This window comes from Echeneis naucrates, chromosome 18, assembly GCF_900963305.1.
Source record: "Echeneis naucrates chromosome 18, fEcheNa1.1, whole genome shotgun sequence".
NCBI classification, from domain to species: Eukaryota; Metazoa; Chordata; class Actinopteri; order Carangiformes; family Echeneidae; genus Echeneis; species Echeneis naucrates.
Genome location: NC_042528.1, coordinates 6,033,219 through 6,053,128, shown reverse-complemented (window position 1 = coordinate 6,053,128; position 19,910 = coordinate 6,033,219). Strand labels below are relative to the sequence as shown.

Below are 19,910 nucleotides of genomic sequence, written 5' to 3'. Positions count from 1 at the left end.
GTCAAATTTTCTCATGTGTGATAACGACATTGACAACATGTGGTAATTGGCATATTGTGTAATACTGAGAAAATGTTTGGTGGCTATACAAAATGTGGTCATGGTCCTGATTTTTATACAGATCTGGATTCAGCCACAGATTTGCAGTATTCATTTCAACAGCTTCATCAACTGAAAAGAACACCCATAACTGCATATTTTAAATGAAAACCCAAACGCTGAAGAATATTTGAAAGCATTTTCTTAAGATAACTAATATCTTAGGCAGAAATATGTGCTCAATGTAATGATTCCTTCTTTTATAAGGCTTACAGAAAGTGTTGAAAATGGAGAAAATTACAAAACTCACCAGTGTATCATGAAAGATAAGGTCAGCTGGTCTGCCAGAGTAAGTGATGTAATTAGCAGTAATATTTACAGTATGAAATTACAACACTGCTGTTGGAACTTGGCTGTTTTGTCTTAGCTGCTATGAGTCTTTGGTCCATTGTGAAATCACTCTAAACATCCGTTTAAGTTTCAGGAAACTGCTGCCAGATCTGATGGTGGATAAATAGTTTTTCCTGTTAGCACACTGAATTCATGGGATAATGTCTAAAGCCATTTACCTCACATGATTAGTTTTTTATGATGTTACTGTATTAGTTTTGGTGGCCCACCAACCTCTTCTCCAGAGCCTACAGCAAGCTAAAATTTCCACTTGTGGGCAATTTGATATGAAAGTTTCCTGTAACTCCAAACAATTGCATGTGTGGGTCTGAGCAAAAGGTGGTGTGTTGCTGTCATCCATCTGCGAGCACATGTAATGTACATGGACCTACCACGGTTGTTGTAGCAATGAGGGGCTGGGGCTGACGCTGCATGGCGCCTGGTCCCGGGTCATTTAGTAGCCCATACATGGGCCATGCTGGTAGCCCCGGAGAAGCCGAGGTCCTGTGGTGGGTGGCAGCACCAGTCCCAGCAGAGGCTGTAGGATGTAGGACCAGCCAGGCGTGTAATCCCTCTCTCAGAGTTGAAACGCACCATCAATGCAGGAAAATAAATATGGACGGGTGAACCACTGAAAAGAGGAGATAGGGGTGAAGCTATTACCAAGAAGGGCTCCGACAATTAAGACAGGGATTTGTTTTTAGTGCTTTTTGTAATTTTAAGAACTATGACTTAACTTTCTTTATGGATCGGGGAACTTTTTCTGTAAAACATTCAGTTAGATGATGCAGAGAGGAATGTAATAAAGTATCTGCTGCTGAATTTAAATAATTTTACGGTTGCTATTATGGTGTTCTTCCAAAAATTGAAGCTCTCTACCAAATGGTCCTGCACAAATTCCGTTATTTGACTGCATAAATCATTGTGTTTATACATGGAGGATTGTTAGTTCCTACTTAGTTTGAGAAGTCATATTAACACTACTCACATTCTGCCTCACACTGGTGCTCACAAAGTGCTGTATGTCACTCTTTCCTAATTTGGATCAATTATCCCATTTCCCCTCTGTGAAACACTGTTTCTCATTCAGCATAATGTGCTGACTATTTGTCAGCACTGTGTCATGTGCTCACCTCTTCACTATTCATATACTCCCGTCAGAGTGACTGAATGCCAGCTTTCTCTACTGTCTGAGGCTCATTTGAAATTCAAATATTGCCTCATTGCTGAGTTTCAATAATATTGACTTTCACTCACTCTCCAGAGGCACCAGGGATATATTTAGGGTGGGATTATGTTTTTCTTACAGTATGCGTGCATATGGTGCTTTTCTGGACTGCAGTCATGCTGCAGGCGGGGGAAATCACTATCAAAATGGCAGCAAAGCCTGACAGAAATTGCAGATATCAGAGCTGCTGTAATTACAATCTCACCAGACTGTTTTTAAAGATGCACGTCTGTGACATTTGAGACTAAATTCTTCAGAGTAAAATTTGTTCGGCATAATTGAGCAAAAGAGATAACCAAAACACTAAATATCAATGGAGCTGTTCTCACAGCGTGAACATGAGCATCTCTGCAATCTTGTCAAGAGGGAGGGGATGTTCACGCAGCAGCGACAGAAGGCGTCCACAAGATGGCACACTAAATCGGTGCTGGTCACAGCTCTGACTATTGATGGTATTGCGAGCGCACAGAAGCCAAAAAGTTTGCATTCCTGCAAAGTGAAATAAATGAGTTGCAGTGATTTTCTTTTTCCTTCTTTCCTGTATTTTTTCTTATAGTTTTACAAACCTGTATATCAGTCAGACAAGATACAGTTTTGCTTTTCTGTGTTGGATTGTTAATATAAAGAGAAAGATTTGATGCATATTTTGTAAATATGTGAAAAGTGAAAATCCATTCTGAATGTTGTGTGACTGGTTTTACAATTTTAATAGACCTTCCACCTAACAACGATGTTCAGCATCATTACAAAACTGACTTTTTTCACATGCTTACACTGAATTTGTGCTTTTGTACTTCCTTTCGGATGTGATGTGCACCAAAAAAGGTATTTTGCTGCATTGAATTCAGAGTGTGACAAAAGTGATAAAAGACAATCACTGGTTCCAAACTGTGCTTCATGTATCAATGTGTATCAAGAACGAGTGCTAGAAAAAAGTAAATAATTATGAATTGATGCAATAACTACACAATGTACTGTATATGTGACACTGGCCCATGGGGATAGTTGACACACAGCACTGCAAGTGCTGCCATTAACAGAGAAATTTCTACAGGCTGCATTTGCAACATTTATCTCATGATAAAGGGTTAGGGTTGGTTTAAGATGGGTGGGTGTGGATTTTGACAAAAAATGGGGATAATAAACTATGCAATACAATAACATCCATCTTAATTGTAGTATAGTTAAAGGAGAGCCAAATAGAAAGTCAAAGTACAAACTGTTTTTATTGACAGCTGTAAAAGGAATTATAGTTGAGGAGACACAGCTACAATCAAACACCAACTCACAATAGGATTATTACTCATTTACAATAATGATACTCCTAAAAATTATGCAACAAAGTGAGCTATGCAGGGTAAACCCATGTGAAGCTGGTGACTAATATCTTCAATATATATGTAATAGTGTTTTGCTTTAATGCTTCAGCAAATTCATACACATAATGCTGCAACTTAGATGTAATTTTATCAATTAAAACAAATAAATCTTTGTTTTTCCATGTCAAAATGATCATATAAAAACTATTTCAAAATGTGCACCCCTACAGTCAAACTGAAGTATTTTGGTGTTTGGTGTCATTATTTCCATTATTAATCAGATAAACGGCACCCAGGAATCAACACTGACCCCCAAAGATTTGCCATCTAACTTTTAAACCAGTGTGCATCAGGCAACGTTCAATCATCTGTGACTCCACAGCTTTGTCCCCAAATGTATTTTTAATGATGACAGCATGTAATGAATATGAAAGAGGCAGCAGTATGATATGATGTTGACAATATATCATTGTGTTGCTCTGACGTGTTAGATTTGAAATGGTCCTCACTGAGTCTTGTTTTACTGAATGGAAGCGGCAAGACTGAACAATGCCTTCAGTATTCTGCATTCTGAGTGAATGCAATGAATGGTGCCCAAATGAATCACAGCTCTGAGTAGTTTTAAAAGACAAAATCTTTTTTTTTTTTTTTTACTACAGATAAAATGCACTGACAAAGCCTTTTTCCAGAGCTTTCAATCATATCACACCCATCAGTAGATTAGATACAGCTTTCATGTTGAAACTAATCTACCATTTATTACTACTTGATGTCTCATTGAGATTTAGATAAGAAGATCCACATCTGTATTTATTAGCACATCTTCGCATCTTGGCACAAAGAGGTCAGCCTGATACTGTTGAACGGAGCCAAATTAGGCACACACAAAAAAACTTGCTATCTGCATGTAGTCATTTTCTTGTTTTAGTAATACTGAAGTGTGCCAAAGTGGACCAGCTGCAGTATATTGCAGGGAAAGAACATGTCAAAATAAAGGCCTCAGCCGACGAGCTTTATGGGGGGAAATTTCTTACCTTTGGCTGAGAAGCGTTCAGTTTGTCAATGTGTATTAAAACATCGATAGCATGAAATAAAATCATGAGAAAGGAGCATTGTGACCGCGGTGTTTTAGAAAATAGCCTACCTTTCGTTTACACGTTCAACTTCCGGTGAGCGGAAAGCGCAGATTCGTCATTTATGGATTTTTATTTACTTACTTATACTGTCAGTGAATTTTACATTTTGGGGACTTATTAATTACTGTTATTATTATTATTATTTTAAAATGTATTTAGTTTAATTCTCGTTGGCCTATGTCTTGCAGCTGTGGCCTCTCTTCTGGGATCATAGACATTTACAGACAATCATCTGAAAAAAAAAAAAAAAAAAAAAAAAACTATTGTCTTTGTCAGTAAGTCTACATACAAAGCTCGTGAGCAGATCTAAAGTAAATAAATTTGACCTTTTAACAACAGGTAACTATGACACTTGATATAATTAAGGTTCAAGTGTCTAACAAAAAAAAAAGGAAACCAAGAGATGGCTGGAAATGTAAAATAGGATGCATGTACAATTCAAGCTAAAGGTTGTCAAATCTTATACATATGTGAGGAAGTATATCTGGTTAGTGCTAAAGCTTTGGAGGGCACACTGGCTTGGTCCTGCAACTATGCACTAATAAAATGTAGCATTTTATCTTCTGGGTCACTGCTCTTTATAATCATGGCTCTTCAAGTCTTCAAGCCAGCATCATACACAAAGTCCTTTACAACTAATTTTCATGCCAGGCACAAACAGGGTGACAAAGAAAGGACTGAGGAACAGAGAGAGGCCCAGTCGGATGACTGCCATTGGCTGTGATGCGAACAGCCCACTCTTTTCTGTTTTTTCTGTCCCTCTGAACAGTAAAATAGTGTTCCACTGTGCCAGATTCACTGAGGGGAGGTGTCCTCGGGTTATTTATCTGTGTATCCTTGAGTTGTGTGGCCATCGCCCTACATTTGACACAGTCTTTAAATGGCCACATCAGCAGGCTGATAATCAGTGAGATAAAGAAAAGTAGCTTCCATGCCAGCTTTCAGGTGTGGGAGAGGGGAGGACTGTATATAAATGGGGACCACTGGACACTCGCAGCCCCACAATCTGCTTGTGCTTCATCACCAGCTGCCTTCAGCCCAACCAGCCTGCAGCCATGACATTCAATGGAACCTGGAAAGTTGACCGCAGCGAGAACTATGATAAGTTCATGGAGCAAATGGGTGAGTGAGAGTGCATGCATGTGTGTTTTCTCTGCTATTTCTGACATTGTGATCTTGCTCTTGTCCAATGAATGTATGTGACTGTGCCATGTGTTTCCATAAAGTCTGGCATTGCTCTATGACTGTAAGACGAAGAAGTCTGAGGTTAATTATGGCACAACCCATAACAACAGCGGCTGCTTATTAAAGGTCTTTGTTTGGACTCAGTCACACTGTTAATGCAGCAGCCTGGAGGACTCCTCAAGACAAAGGCCATACAACTTCTCACAAATACACTTTCAATGTGTGATCTGTATTTCAACAGGTAATATTTTTTTCCCTTCTCAACCAGGTATCAATGTCATGAAACGCAAACTGGCAGAACATGACAACCTGAAGATCACCATCGAGCAGAATGGGGACAAGTTCCATGTCAAGGAGTCAAGCACCTTCCGCACCAAGGAGATCGACTTCACCCTGGGTGTCCCATTTGAGTACGCCCTGGCTGACGGCACTGAAGTCTCGGTCAGTGTCCTAATGTGGTGCAGGTTCAGACATCATTAAACCAACAACAGCAGTTTCATTATGGAAATGCCAGAATTAGGTTGCTTTAGGCCAGCAAATGCTAAATGCTGTGGAAAAGTTCCAGTAAATAATTACTCTGCAGTGGAAAAATGTATCAGAAGCAGGGAAATGTCACCAATACAACTTGATAAATGTTGTACAAGCAGAATAAAAGCTTGAAGAACTTCTATCACTAACTGTATATTTTTAACCAGGGTTCGTGGAATATGGAGGGTGAGATGCTAAAGGGAACTTTCACCAGGAAAGACAACAACAAGGACCTGACCACAACCAGAATTATGGTGGGAGGAGAACTCGTACAGGTCAGTAGGTCCACATATGGTTCATCGATCTTTACTCAGTCCCAATGCAATATGTTAATTAGTGAATGCACTTTCAGAAAATATTTCCACAAAGTAACGCACCTCCATCTCTTCCTAACAGAGCTACAGCTACGAGGGAGTGGATGCTAAGAGGATTTTCAAGAAGCAGTAACCTCGAGTCTGAAGCTCATATTTTATTTTTATATTGATGACACACGATAGATTTGTTTGGATTTTCTAAAACATTTTTCTATTGGATTCACTCACAATTTTAACATTTTTCTTCTTCATGAATAGTAATTATTTTGTTTCCACAAGTTCAATAAAACAACGTCCAGAGCCAAACTCAGAAACATCACACAGGTTTTCATCTTCCAAAAAGAGTAAACCATCTTAAAATGCTTAAGAACTAACAGCTAGGTGAATGAATCCAGGACATTTGCAGAGAAAAACTCAGAGAATGAAACTTAAAGGCAGAATGGTTTTGGTATGACACCAGAAGTAAAGTAATATAAAGTAAACAAAGAGAAGGCAGCGATTCAGAAAAAAAGAAAGAATAATAAAACAGAATTGCAGAAATGAAAAAAACTTTACTTTAAGCTTTTCAAAACTTCAAACAATGTGTTTTTCTTACTTATTTCAAGTGGCCATGGACATAATTTGAGATTTATTTCCCCTGATTTTGAGAATTTCTTTATTGGCACCTTACATTGGAGAATGAGAGTTTCTTTCTGTGCTGAATACATCATTAAACTAAACTCAACAGCTGCACGTCTTTGCAGAGACAATGGCCATGCTGCCCAGCATCACTCACAGAAACACATGCTTGCAGATCATCCGAAGTAACAGGTATAGTGTTTGTAGACATATTTGGAGCAGTTTCTAATTTTTTTAAATGTCACTTTCATTATCATGAGAGAGGCCAGTGGAAATCATCCCACTCCTATTGTATTTGTGTGGAGCCAAAGAAAATCTCAGAAACAAATGATTCAGTATGTGGCCCAAAAACCCACAACAAAATTTCTATTATGACTACTAGATAGAGGTAGAGGCAAGTGAAACACAGTGCTTTCTGTAAATTTGCTGATTCAGTCCCTCAAAGATGTTCAGAAGAACAGGCCCTAACTTGACTGGCGTTAAAAAACATTGAGTCCAGCATTAATCTTGGCCATGGTGGTGGTAATCGGCCTAAAGCAGAACGATAACACTGCCACAATATGGTGTTTTATGTCTTTTAGCTAGGACACAATTCATACTAATGCTTCTTACATAAAGTATTCTGTAACAATAAAACAGTCTTCAAGTGTCATGAGAGTCTAACGCTGGTGTCTTCCTCATACATCTGAACATGTATTAAATATTAATGAATTGTGGTGTCAAAGGTCAGTTATATCAACAGTTATCAGGCCACGATCACATCTCTGATTATATTTTATGAATATCATAAGCTTGTAATCACGATGTTGATGAAGAGAAAGCATCCGAGGAAATGTCAAACCAGCTCAGCGTAGTCAGACACGTCTTGCTTACATAGCTGGTGTGATCACATGATGACAGCCGGGTCTTGTGCAGTCATGTGCTGACCTTTGGGTGCTAAACTCAGCAGTAGGTTTGAACTGCAAGACAGAAAAACATCAGAGCAGCGAGGTTTTCTCACATGATAGGGCTGCAGACATACTGCAGATAATGGCATTCATTCAGGAGTAAAATATGCTCAGTTCCCTCCAACAAAGGCAAAGTGACGAGAACATATGCACTGAGCCTCTGTGATCACTAGAGGGCGACCTGCTCCTACTTTTACTTTACAGACACAATGGACTCTTTAGCACAGAATGAAATATATTCTCTGAAAATATCATTTAAAATGTTTTCCAAACTAGCTTGCGGTTATGTGCATTTATATGAAGGTTGAATCAGAGCTGTGATATATCTTTCATACTTTGCACAAAGGTGGATGGTAGTATGGAGGGTTGTTAAAGGCAAGCAGGGAAAAATATGAAGGATGTTGAGTTGAAATTTCGCCTTGTTAAGACAACAAAAAAAAAAGAACTCTATAAGGCAATGTGAGTCAATCAATATATGAAAGACAACTTTGTTTCAGTTTCACCTACATTTTTTTCTGCATTCACAAAAGTTTTTTTTTTTTTTTTTAACAGATAAGGATATCTGATTTAAACATAAGTGGTAAAAAATAAACAATAAATATGATTGCCATCCTCTGACAGGCCCATCCAAATAGCTGCAAATAGCTGGAGTCTAGCTCCAGTAGATCAGGATCCCCCACTGAGGCCTGACTGACGCCCCCCTTCATCGAGGTCAAAGCTCAGGGCACACAGGACTAATCCAGCAGAGGCAGGGCTGCTTTGAACAGCTCGCCCCTCAACCGTCTGCGGGGAGCAAAGTCTTCTGAGCCCCTTCTGATACTGTGAGGCTCAAAGACTGAGAGCAGCATGAAACGGGTTGGTGGGCCGACTTTCTTCATCAGCAGTCAGAGTGATTGTTGTGGTTGGTACTTTGATTTGCAAGATTTAGTTGCATGTAAAATTTCAATAAATTATACTGATACTTTTACACTTTTCTACCCTGCTTGTCTGGCTTATACAGATAACAGATCATGTGCACAAAGATAATTAGAAACTATAATATAATAGAAACTATTTCACAACTGAGTAGTGCGAAAAAATATCAATACAGGAATAATAATGATCTCATATACTGACACTGAAAATGACCTTTTTACAAATTGTGTGTTTATTGTGTGTTTTCTATTTATTCTTTTTATTCTTCTGTACTGTTTTTCTTGGAGTTTGAAAAAAAAAAATCAGTGAATGCAAGTTTAGATGGGTTACAGGGCTTCTACTTGTAACCGGTGTGTGCATACATGTACAGTACATGACGGTATTGTTACTGTTACTTCTCAGGGTGAAAGGTCTGAAGAATTCATCCAGGAGTGTTGTCACGGTGGTTGGTGCTGTAGTCCCCCTTCCTAACCACCGAGTAGCACTGTGGAGATCCTGATTTTCTGAGAGAGGGCCTTGCTCTTTCTATGATGTCATCCTCAGTGAAGTTATCATATGACACCAACACCCCATTATTTCAGAAATGCACTCCCATACACACAATCATTGGAGCTCAACTCCAATGATTGTGTGTATATAATATCGCTATGTACTTCTCTGGAATTGAAGAGTGGACTGGACAAACATGAAATCAGTGAGAAACAGGAAAGTAGTGGGAGAGTTAGCCCTCTGTGTTTTCATTGCTGTGAGCCTGAGGGCGCAGGGGCCCACCCCAGGGAGGTGGAAGCTGCGGATGCGAGAGGAGGAGGGAAAATATTGAGAGATGGACAGAGAAAAGATAGAGTGGGGACGAGGGGAGCGCAGGAAGGACAGTGTGGAGGGAAAACACACCCCCACCTTCCACAAACCCAACCCCCTCCTGTTGTGAAATCAAATTCACTGACTCACTCTGAAGCTGTCAGCTTATCTGAAAGAGCAACAATCACAAAAGACACCAACGGCGCAGTGGGGAGTGTCAGGGATTTTGGCTGGCTAATGATTCCAAGAAGAAACAAGCCCTCTTTTGGCCAATCACTGTTTAAACAATGACTGTGCAGACTGTAGCAGACACCATGCAGCCTGCTGAATGATGAGTCACCAGTTAGTCAGTGCTGCATACTGTATCTGACTCTCTTCAAATGCCGACAGAGTTCAGAATTATTTAGGACACATGCTGCTGTAACTTCACCACAATCGCTGTTGTTTTCTCAAATTAATTTTCAGAGAATGAAACCTAATGGCTGCAATCATTGAACCCCATTTATGGTTTAAATTGAAATGTCCATTAGGAATTTGGTCAGTGTTGTTCTCCACGGGATGAATTAGAATAATGACTTTCCATCCAACACCGTCATCAGGCCGATAATCCCACTTTGGTTTAATAACAGAACTAATCAGCCTCTGCTGCAACTAATCAACTAATCAGCTGCACTTTGTATTTAGCAGTGATAAGCTAGCATGCTAATCCACTAAAAGGAGAGGTCAAAAGGAAGCTACAGTGTTAAGTGGTTCGAGATCGACAGTGTTCAAACTGAGTGTAATAACATATAGTTTTCTATTACAGGGAGCAGTGCTCAGTGTTTCACTGCCTGACAGCTCAAATAATAAATAAAAGAGAAAATCCTAAGTGGAGTTTTGACTGTTTGGCTTTGGAGGCTTCAGCAAGGACATCTGGAGTGAGAGGCAACAGGAACACCTCTATAATGGACCTGTCAAAGGGAGTAACACCATCAGAGTGTGGGAGGTTGGGCGTATACATGCATACTCCCAGATGAACGCCTCCCCCCGCCCACACGAACATACACACAAGCATTTTTATTCCTCACTTCAGTCTGGTCTGACACCCTGTGTGGACACCTCCAGGCATGGATGGGTGTGTGTCATGTGAGAAGCTGGTGTATGCCACCTGGTGTGACTGAGCAGACAGAAAGGAGCGGAGTCCAGGAAGAGAGGAACTAAATTGGATGTGGCCTCTTGTCTCAGGAGTTGCCAGCCCCTGGGTTCAGTGGGCTATTCTTATGGAGGGCAAGGAGAGGTCTCCAGCTCCCTTGGTGCAAAAACCACTTTGTAGGAACCCACATCATGTTTTGATGGCCGCCTGGGATTGTGGGGGAGGTGTTATCCAATGACAAGTGTGAGAGAGGAAGAGGAAATTGAGTCTTCACGCAGGTGGATTATTGTCGTAGAGAGCAGCAGAAAGGTCAACATCTAGTTTTAATTCTCTTTGTGGAAGCCCAAACCTGAAAAAAGGCCTCCATTACTTAGTGGAAAAAAGAGGAAATGCATTCTTGAATGTTCTTTTGTTGTCTGTTTTACTTTTACATTATGTCCGAAATATAAATCTATTCTTCCAGCAATAAAATTTGAATTTCCAGTGTAATGTCCAAGTGTGCATGTGTGTAATATCAGCGATACATTCAGTTCCCATCTATGGGAGCGTTTGGCTGTAGCTTGGTCCGTTAAGTAACGAGATGCCAGACCTCTTTCTTTTCATTTTTCACATCTGCAAGTGATATCACAGGGTATTATGCCAATGAAATAAATAAATGACATGATCATTTAAGTTTTTCACTAATCTTCAGTTAATGCACAACTCCAGCGACCTTTTTAAAGAAAGAAATATAATCATGACAGCAAGGATGACGTCAATCTTTAATGGCTGATAGCCTGAAATGTCTTCATTTAACATTTTTCATAAAAACTTCACTTTTTTTTGGGGGGGGGGGGTTCAAACAAACACACCTCTGCAATTCACTGAAATACAGTTTCTCCTTACAGCGGCTAAAGTACATAAATATTAACAGTACTGTAAGCATTGAGAAAAAGAAAAAAAAAACACATGCTGTGAACATGCACAGAACACACAGGTACACACACCGTATATTGAAACAAGAAAAAGAGTATTTTCCATTGACAAAGGAGGGACCATCATATTCATTACTTCTGTACCGCACTGCTGACAAAAGACAAAAAGATCCATTCTTTCAAAGAGGATGTTTTTTCTCTGGATTTCACAGTGAATTATGTAGATAAAACAGTATTCATATATCACATACAGTATGTTTCAATCAGTCAGATACAAACACTAAAAGAAGCTCTAGAAAAATTACCAAATGAATATACAATTAAACTTACAATAATACTTACAATGAATTATATGATGGGTATCTTCTATTACCTTTAACAAGATAATACCCATAAACACACACACACACACACACACACACACGCACACCTTATAAATACTTGTTCTAATAAATTTGGTGCCACAGTCGGCTTAAAAAATGTCTGTAAAAGCAAAAACTGCTTCAGAAAATCAGTTGATATGATCTGCGTGCATATTATTATTATTTATTACAAACACTGACTATATGATTCAGTCCAACATGATTGTACATTATCCGGGCTATATAGTGTATAGGGAAGATTGGCTTTTTCTTCAGCTTTTGATTGTCACATCATGTGAAATGTGACTTAGCCTCATCTGAAAAGTAGAGGAATTGTGGTTTGTTTTTGCACAGATGAATGAAAGTTGTGGCATCAAAATGTCACAGAAACATTATCACTCACTGATATGTCATACAGCAAAAACGTTATTGCAGGCCCAAAATACACGAGATTACAAAAGGTTTGTTTTTTTTGTTTGTTTGTTTTTGCTTTTTGCCCACTTCAAATCATTACTGTGTAAATTCAAAATTTACAAAAGCAGGTTGAATCACATTGGATCCCTAAAAATAGACAAAGGAGAAAAATAGCTTTAAGTGAATATCCTTTCTGATGCAGAGTGGCTCTTTGGAGTGACACCAAAAGAGACATGCAGCAAAAATAATATCACACTTCATAAGAAATCAGATTGAGGACTTCAAAGCAGTCAAAAACAGAATAACTCCACTAGCCTACATAACTCTCCAGTGTAAAAAAATGCCTTTGGTCTTCCTTTTCTCTATACTGTTCTGCTGTCCTCCTGCTACACAATGAGGGGGCAAATTCCTAATTATAGCAGGGCTCAGTTTGCCATGCACTGCAGTCTCTGGGGGTCACTCTACCTTCAACACTAATGGCTTATTCCTGTCAAACTGCAAAATTATGAGTAGGATGTTGTGTGTTTTTGTCACTTGGTTCTAACATCGGCTGGTCAGTTCAACCAAAGCACGTCAGACAAAGAACTAATAAGTCTGCTTCATGAGGTAAAGGAGCCCACACAAAGACTGACGAGCAAACCTAAATCCACATGATATGCAGAAAGGACAAGAGCAAAAAGGCGGGACTGCTTTGGTGTGGCAGGGTGACTTACCGCGTTATAATGGCACAAAACAGGAAGGGTAAATAAACAAACGACAACAAGCAAAAAAAAGAAAAGAAAAAAAAAAAAGCCAAAAACAAAAAGCATTTGAAAGTTCCTCACACACTTTAGCACAACATAAATCAATCAAACAGAACAATTTCAAACATTGTCTTGATTACAAAAATACCTTTTTGTAGTTCTTTAAAATATCTAAAAATGTACAGCATTGTTTTTTTTTTCTTTTTTTGCAAAGTCATGCTTCAACATGTATTTAATAGTCATAATAACATTAATATGAATGATATACAGAATAGTAATAATTATAGCAATGTAATAACATCACCCAGCAGTGCTTTAGCCACACTTCCACACATTTGGCTTTGCAAAAGTGGCTGCATAAAAAGTGTGTGCACTCCTTTAACAGGCTGTCTATACACTTGCATATACAGAATGCAAAGCAAGAGACCCGCTCATGTTAGACAGGCTGTTGAAGGATTTTTTTAAGTCAAATAACATGTTATACATGGTGTTATATGTTTAACATTGAGCTTTGTCATGTTACACTGGAAAAGAGATACACTGGTAGATTGGACAGAGCGACTACAACTCAGAAATCTGTATAATGAACAAAATTCTGGGTTCAAAATTGGATTTGGAAAATACAAAAGGAAAACTCATGTAATCAATAACAGGTGTTGAGAAAGTACAGAGAGAGGCCCAGGTGACCAATAACAGGTGCAACAACCTGCACAGTGTCCAGCAGGTTGCACATCCTGTACAGTGTCTTTGTTTTTTTTTTTGTTTTTTTAAACCAGGGCAATTAACTTTCTGCCAGGATTAGATGACAAAAGTTGCCAAAACTATAAATTCATGAAAAACTGACTTTAATGGTGGCAGACCAGCTCAAACTGGAATAAAAGAATGGGTTGTGGTCTCTGAGAATAACAGGAGGGGCCTTGGGGATACATAAGCAGGTAGCTGAGAGCTGTTAGTTAGTGTGTCTCCTGACCCCGGGGTCTGATCCACTCAGCGGTTTCTTCAGATTCTTGCTGTATTTGAATAAACACCATCAGATCAGACTTTGAAGACAGGCCATTTTTCTCCTGAACAATTTTGAAGACACCAATCGCTGATTTTTGAAACAATATTACTGCATGTTGGGCACTGCTACCTGTTCACTTCAGGCCCAAAGGCAGGCAGTTTTATGTACCCCGACAAGTCAATGCAGTCACCTGGTAAACAGACGGGGTGTGTTCCTCTGTCATGCACGTACGGTACCTTTAACGGAGGTGTCTGAAGAAGGTGGAGCCAAAGCACTGCCAGTAAATCTTGAGTATGTAACAGTATAAAAAAAGAGTTGGAGGGACTTCAGGGAAGGGAGGTGGAGGGGTGGCTCGATGTGTGATGGAGGCTGGGGTCTGGTATGTCCTGAGGCCCGTGAGGCTGCTGCTGCCTGAGACAGACACAGACAGAAAGAGGGAGAAAGGGACCCAAAGAAAAGACGTGAGGTTGTCATGGGCACCACACATGGACCTCATGCACTAATGAAAACATTGGAGATCGTGCAGAACTGTTGCAACACACATGGCCATGTAGCGTACATACACGCAATATGCTTCTTCTTTTTTCTCCCATTTCTTTCTGTTGCCAAGACCACACACACTTTTATCCCACAAATATCTAATACAGCGATTCTGGCTTTGTTTTCAAAACATTTCCTGTTGAGCAAAAGCTGAACTGTACACAGATGAAACTTGACACGCTGTCATTGTGGCTTGGTTATGTTATGTTCATTCCAGCAGATGTTGTTGGCAGTGTTATACTGCCCATCTTGCCCCCACCTCCAAAATAAAAAAGTAAAGAAAAAAATAAACAAACCTCTCACAACTTTTACCACAAATCCACACTTTCAAACCCGACTCTGCCAGGAGCGATAGGCATGCCGCTCTTCTGAGATTTGGGGTGAGATTTACACCCTTCGTCCTCCCGCCTGCTGGCATAAATGTCGGGATGGTGAAGTCTGACTCTTAAACTCACCGACGTTACGCTGCTTCAAGTCCTGGGGTCAGGTCAGTTCTCCAGGTTTCTAATTGGACATGAGAGGCAATCGGCAACGCGCGTCACAGCTGGCCATGGCCACCATCACACATCAGGAACCTGAGGACACAAAAGAGACGACATTTTACTCAACTAATCTGGCAGCAGCAGTGTCTTGGTCCTGCCGATGGCGAGATGGAGTTATACGGCAGATTTAGGCTGATTGTAAAAGTCCTTAGGTTACATTATCAGCCACTGTATTTTCACCATTGACATTTTGGGTAATACTTTACACAGTGACACACATTTATCAGGGTTAAAGACAGGAGGTGCTTTTTTTTATTAAAGTTTTTATTTATTTATGTAAACATCAGTTACAAAACAGCCCATAATAAATGCTCATATTTAAAACAACCAACCTAAAAATCAACAATTACATTCACATTAGCGCGGTCAGTCAAGTCATCACGACCGGGGGCACTTTTGCCAGCTTTTGTCAAATATTTCAAGCTTAGAGTTGAACTGAGACCAGAGGTGATTCCATGATTTCAATCAACTTCATTGCTGTTATGAAAGTGGATCTGTGGATGCTCAAAAATCAGTGCAGCAGAGGCTAAGCTATCCTGACTTTTCCTCTCCTTGGGATTTTGCATGTGAAGCTCCAAAAACATCGGACTCTTCCCACAATGTAACTTGAGAGCATCCTTCATTAGATCCCTTTCTGGTAAACGCCCACACCTTTCCAACTTCACACCAGCTGTTTGTAAGGCAGACTCTCAGTTAAAACGTGCAGTCTCCGAGCCCCTGCTGAGATTTCTCAAATAATGTTATTTTTTCAGACTCAACACACATGACATTGCACAACTGGCCTCTCAGGATGTGCTGCACTCCATGTAACTTCTAAACGAGCGTTTGACTTGTAAAAAGCGTGAAGAGAAAGACCCTTTCAACCAAATCCCTCAACCTCAAAGTCCAGCTGCGACAAACAGGATGTCAGCTGACAATAGTCTTGAATACTTCTACTGAACTTGTGCCTAACAGCCATATCTCCCAGCCATAGCTCTACTACCACAACTTCCACCCACTCAGCAGACCGAAGAAAAAGGTCAACTCTCGCCCACCATCGACCACCCCCAGATGTATCACCAAAAATAGACATATTTTAGAGACCGTGGTAACTTGGGTTCAGGGCAGGGGGAGAGCCTCTTTGGAACAATAAACAATTAGAAAACCAAACATGACCTTAACAGAAAGACAGAGACAGACAGAGTATTGCAGAGGAAGGAGGGAAACTAGCTGGGGACTGTGCCCCATCCAGTGAGTGGTGTGTTTTTGGAGGGGCACGGCTGGCCTGGCTAATGCCCTGTTGTGCGTTCAATCAAGGATGAGGGAATCGATGCATTACACAGTCGCTTCACTAAGCTGATGCGACACATACTTCCAGACCACGCTATTTGTTCTGGCTGAGACACCAAGGTTAAAGATTGGGTTGATCACTGAACATGTCTGTGTGGATTAGGGGAAGGTTTAATGATTCTCAGGCTTAATGTGTTACATCCAATAACTTGGGCCTGGCACATAATGTGAGAAAGGTAAACAAATGCTGTTTGAGGGAGGTGGCTTGGTTTCTCATGAATGTGTGCTCTGTTTTGTTTTTATTTCAGCTGAGCTCATGTAGCAGTGCTATCAGGGATTATCGATCTTATACTGCAAATAAAGAACAGACAAGAATACTTGTTCAGTGTTACAACCAACATTTTGAAGTACATTTTCTTATGCATTTGTGAATGATGAGCAGCCCACTGAGCTGTGTAATCCATTTCTGTGATCATCAACTCTGTGTTCACATTTATGGACTAGTAATCGGGTATGTGGCAAATCTGTCAGCTGATTTTTACTCAGCATCAATCTATATCATCAGAAAGTTTGCATCAAATATAAGATCTGTGAATCGTCTGCAGTCCAAAATGTTTCTCATCAATTATAAATGCTTCATAAGTTGCTAAAACAGTCTAGTATTATTATTTATAAATACCTTAATATAAAGTGGACTGTTGATCACACAAGACACACAAAGCTGTCAACCTCAGGTTTTTGCGATTAGTGTATTTTTATTTTTTTTTTACCCAAGTCAACAGTTAATCAAGAAAGTAAACGGGAGACTAATCCATAATAAAACAAATTGTTACTTGCAGCCATCTTAAAGCAGTTTCAACTGCTTTCAACACATAAGCAGTATTTGAATGCTATGCATAGGATGTATGTGACTTTTACAAATTGAAATTTTTTTGACTGGTATCAAAGAACAAAATGTAGTTTCATTTGAAGCAGGGTTAAAATTTCATTACAGCCTCAAGGTACTGCACAGCAGGTAGCTCCACAAATCAAATTAATCAGCACTTTAAACTGCATTACCATGCAACAGTCATGCAAAGTTGACAAAAAAAGGCTTGATGCTCAGGGTGACGGATTACACAGCACAAGCATTTAGAGTCTCCTTACTGATTTTCATGTCATAAGAGCAGAATGTAAACCAATAACTGCTTGGAACAGAAGGAAGAACAGATCCGTGGATATAAAACTGTTGCCTGCCTTCAAAATGATGAGTGAAAAAATAAAAGAACAATTGCCTTGTAGTTTGGGAGTTAAAACCCAGGATGGCCCTTTAAGAGCTCTACCTGCGCAAAATGGCCATAAAAATGAGGGCCCTTTAATCCAGAGCCTTTAGGCCCTGGCTGTGTTTCTCACATTGCACCAATAGCTGCTGGTGCTGGGTGCTGGTGAGTGCAGCTGCTGACATGTGTCTAGCTCCCAAGACCCTGTGCAGAGACGAGGCCACAGTGTAACCATACTGTATGCCTGTGTTTGTGCGCGCATATGTGTTGTGTACCAGTGGGGCGGCAAAAGAATAAAGTCCCATTTCTTTATTAGAATAGGCCCCAGCTGTCCCTTAGCTCTCCAATGGGAGTTAGTCCCAACATTGCACAGGAACCATTGGTTTTGTCTGGGCTATTGGCCAGAGAGGTCCTCAGGGCAGGCAGCCAGACCACATACATTCAGACACATATTGGACTCTCTCAGGCTCACACACAAGCACGCATGATAGGGACACAACCCCCCACCTCCACCACCCCATGTCTTGTCAGATGGAAAATCCGGATTACCTTTCCCTGCAGTTCACTAGGCATTAATGTCCTCTATTAGGTTGTCTTTGGACCCAACTCTGTGCCCGAGCATGAATGTCAAATATAATTCCGCTTCACAAACATCCAGATGAATGACTAGCTAAAGCCCCCGGTGCTACTCCAATAACAAAACCTTGGAATACAGTATGTTTTAAAAAGTCAACCCTGGGTAGCTAGCCATTTCAACTTGGCACTGCTGTAAATAAAGCTTTTAAAATGGCTCCTCCTTTGACAGGCAAGATGCCAGGTGATTAGGACGAGTCATTACCAGGCATGACTAAAAGACCTCAGAACGCTACCTCACTTTCAGCTGTTCACACACACACATTTAAGCCTCCCACTGTGACCTTTCCTAATGCAGGCCACATACTCTGACCATGAGTGGTCTCCGTCCTTCAGATGCCAAGACAACCAGTGAACGACCACAAGCCTCCTGGGGCTGCGATGCTGTAAGCCTCTCTGAATTCCCACTGTGAAGGTTTACTGTCACCAGCCGCCTTCTGCATGAGCAACAATTCACCAATGCTGACTTTTTTGTCAGCACACATGACACATCAATAGCAGACACATTGTACAACAGTGGTGCAAAGCAGACAGCTTCTCTCTGTAATCTCACTTCAAGTTTATTCTTGTTTTTTTGCTGCTAAAATTGCCTCAAAGTGTTTCGCAAGCTCTTGGCTTCACGAATTGCATTGCACAAATAAAGACCAGAGCTGCCATAAAGATATCAAGTAATTGTGTTTCTACCTTGACTGCATCCACATAGCACACCAGAGGGACCTGCATTGGAAACGCACAATGTGAGGGACAAAAAGCGCAGCAAAGTTAACTCAGTGCTGGCAGCGTTCTGGGGGGAGTGACCAGCCTTTGGTTTCACTCATGATCACAGGAGAGCTACAGCGAAGCATGAGAACCATTAGATTTTACTGTTTCAGCATGTTTTATGAGGAGACATGCTTCATAGTGTGATTATGCTCAGTCCAGTGTAACACCAAAGACTTTCACATATTTTTAAGCTTTTTCCAAGCAATTTTCATTAACTGAGTTTGGTGATGTGAACACTGGAAAAAAAAAAAAACTCCACTCAAATGACTACAAAACTCCAGATTTTGCATCAATAAATCTGATATCTTTTTTTATATCCATTTATCATGGATACAAGAATATGTGTAGTAATACAATAAAAAGACTGCTTGCTGCCCATCACAGTGTGTGTTGTCAGTGACAGTCTCAACAGACACACTAAAGAAAAGGTAGAAAAAGCTTTTCATGTTTTAGGTTGGTTTGTTTTTTAATATGGGCATGCATATGTATTGCAAATCTACCTCTGACAGGTCTGTCTCTTCAACACAATGAAAGAAAATTCTGTTTGTGGAGTTTCAAATGCATTATATATTGTGTTCACACAGAGTGTTACGTCCTTTTAAAAGTATTCAACGTGAAGTCATACAACTATCAGTATGAAAAAATTTCAGAAAAGATGAAAAGAAAAATGTAATTTGTGTGTATAGTATTTTATGGATTTGCCTACTATAAGCCTTACATTCTTACAAACTTAGTTGCACACAAAATGCCTTGAGTCTGTGTTGTGTGTTGTGTGCGTAAGTCTGTGCTGCAGTCGGCTATGATTATAACAAAATTCTGACTATATGTCTCAAATTAACTTCACCCTCCACTGTGAGCCGGATGTTGGGATGTTGTTGTTTCACTGAGTGGGTAATATCCACAGGGGCAGCCTGACTGAC

General features: G+C 40.1%; 2 protein-coding genes across 5 annotated transcripts in view; one reads left to right on the top strand and one right to left on the bottom strand.

The window, feature by feature from the left end:
- Nucleotides 1-5,095: 5,095 nt before the first annotated feature.
- Nucleotides 5,096-7,333, top strand: LOC115058935 (fatty acid-binding protein, intestinal-like). The gene is made up of 4 exons (XM_029526498.1): nt 5,096-5,234; nt 5,566-5,738; nt 5,993-6,100; nt 6,222-7,333. Exons 1-4 carry the CDS (start codon nt 5,168-5,170, stop codon nt 6,270-6,272), a joined length of 399 nt encoding a protein of 132 aa, XP_029382358.1. The 5' UTR covers nt 5,096-5,167; the 3' UTR covers nt 6,273-7,333.
- Nucleotides 7,334-11,296: 3,963 nt separating this feature from the next.
- The window catches only part of LOC115059138 (RNA-binding protein with multiple splicing-like), a 34,037-nt gene continuing 25,423 nt past the window's right edge, over nt 11,297-19,910 (bottom strand). For 2 of the 4 annotated variants that reach the window (XM_029526746.1, XM_029526747.1), the window contains exons 7-8: nt 14,981-15,100; nt 11,297-14,396 (exon numbers count right to left, since the gene is read on the bottom strand). In XM_029526746.1, the coding sequence (XP_029382606.1) occupies nt 15,064-15,100 (37 nt within the window). In that variant the 3' untranslated portion in view covers nt 11,297-14,396; nt 14,981-15,063. The remainder of the gene's footprint in view (nt 14,397-14,980; nt 15,101-19,910) is intronic. The other 2 variants (XM_029526744.1, XM_029526745.1) reach the window with 2 other exon arrangements.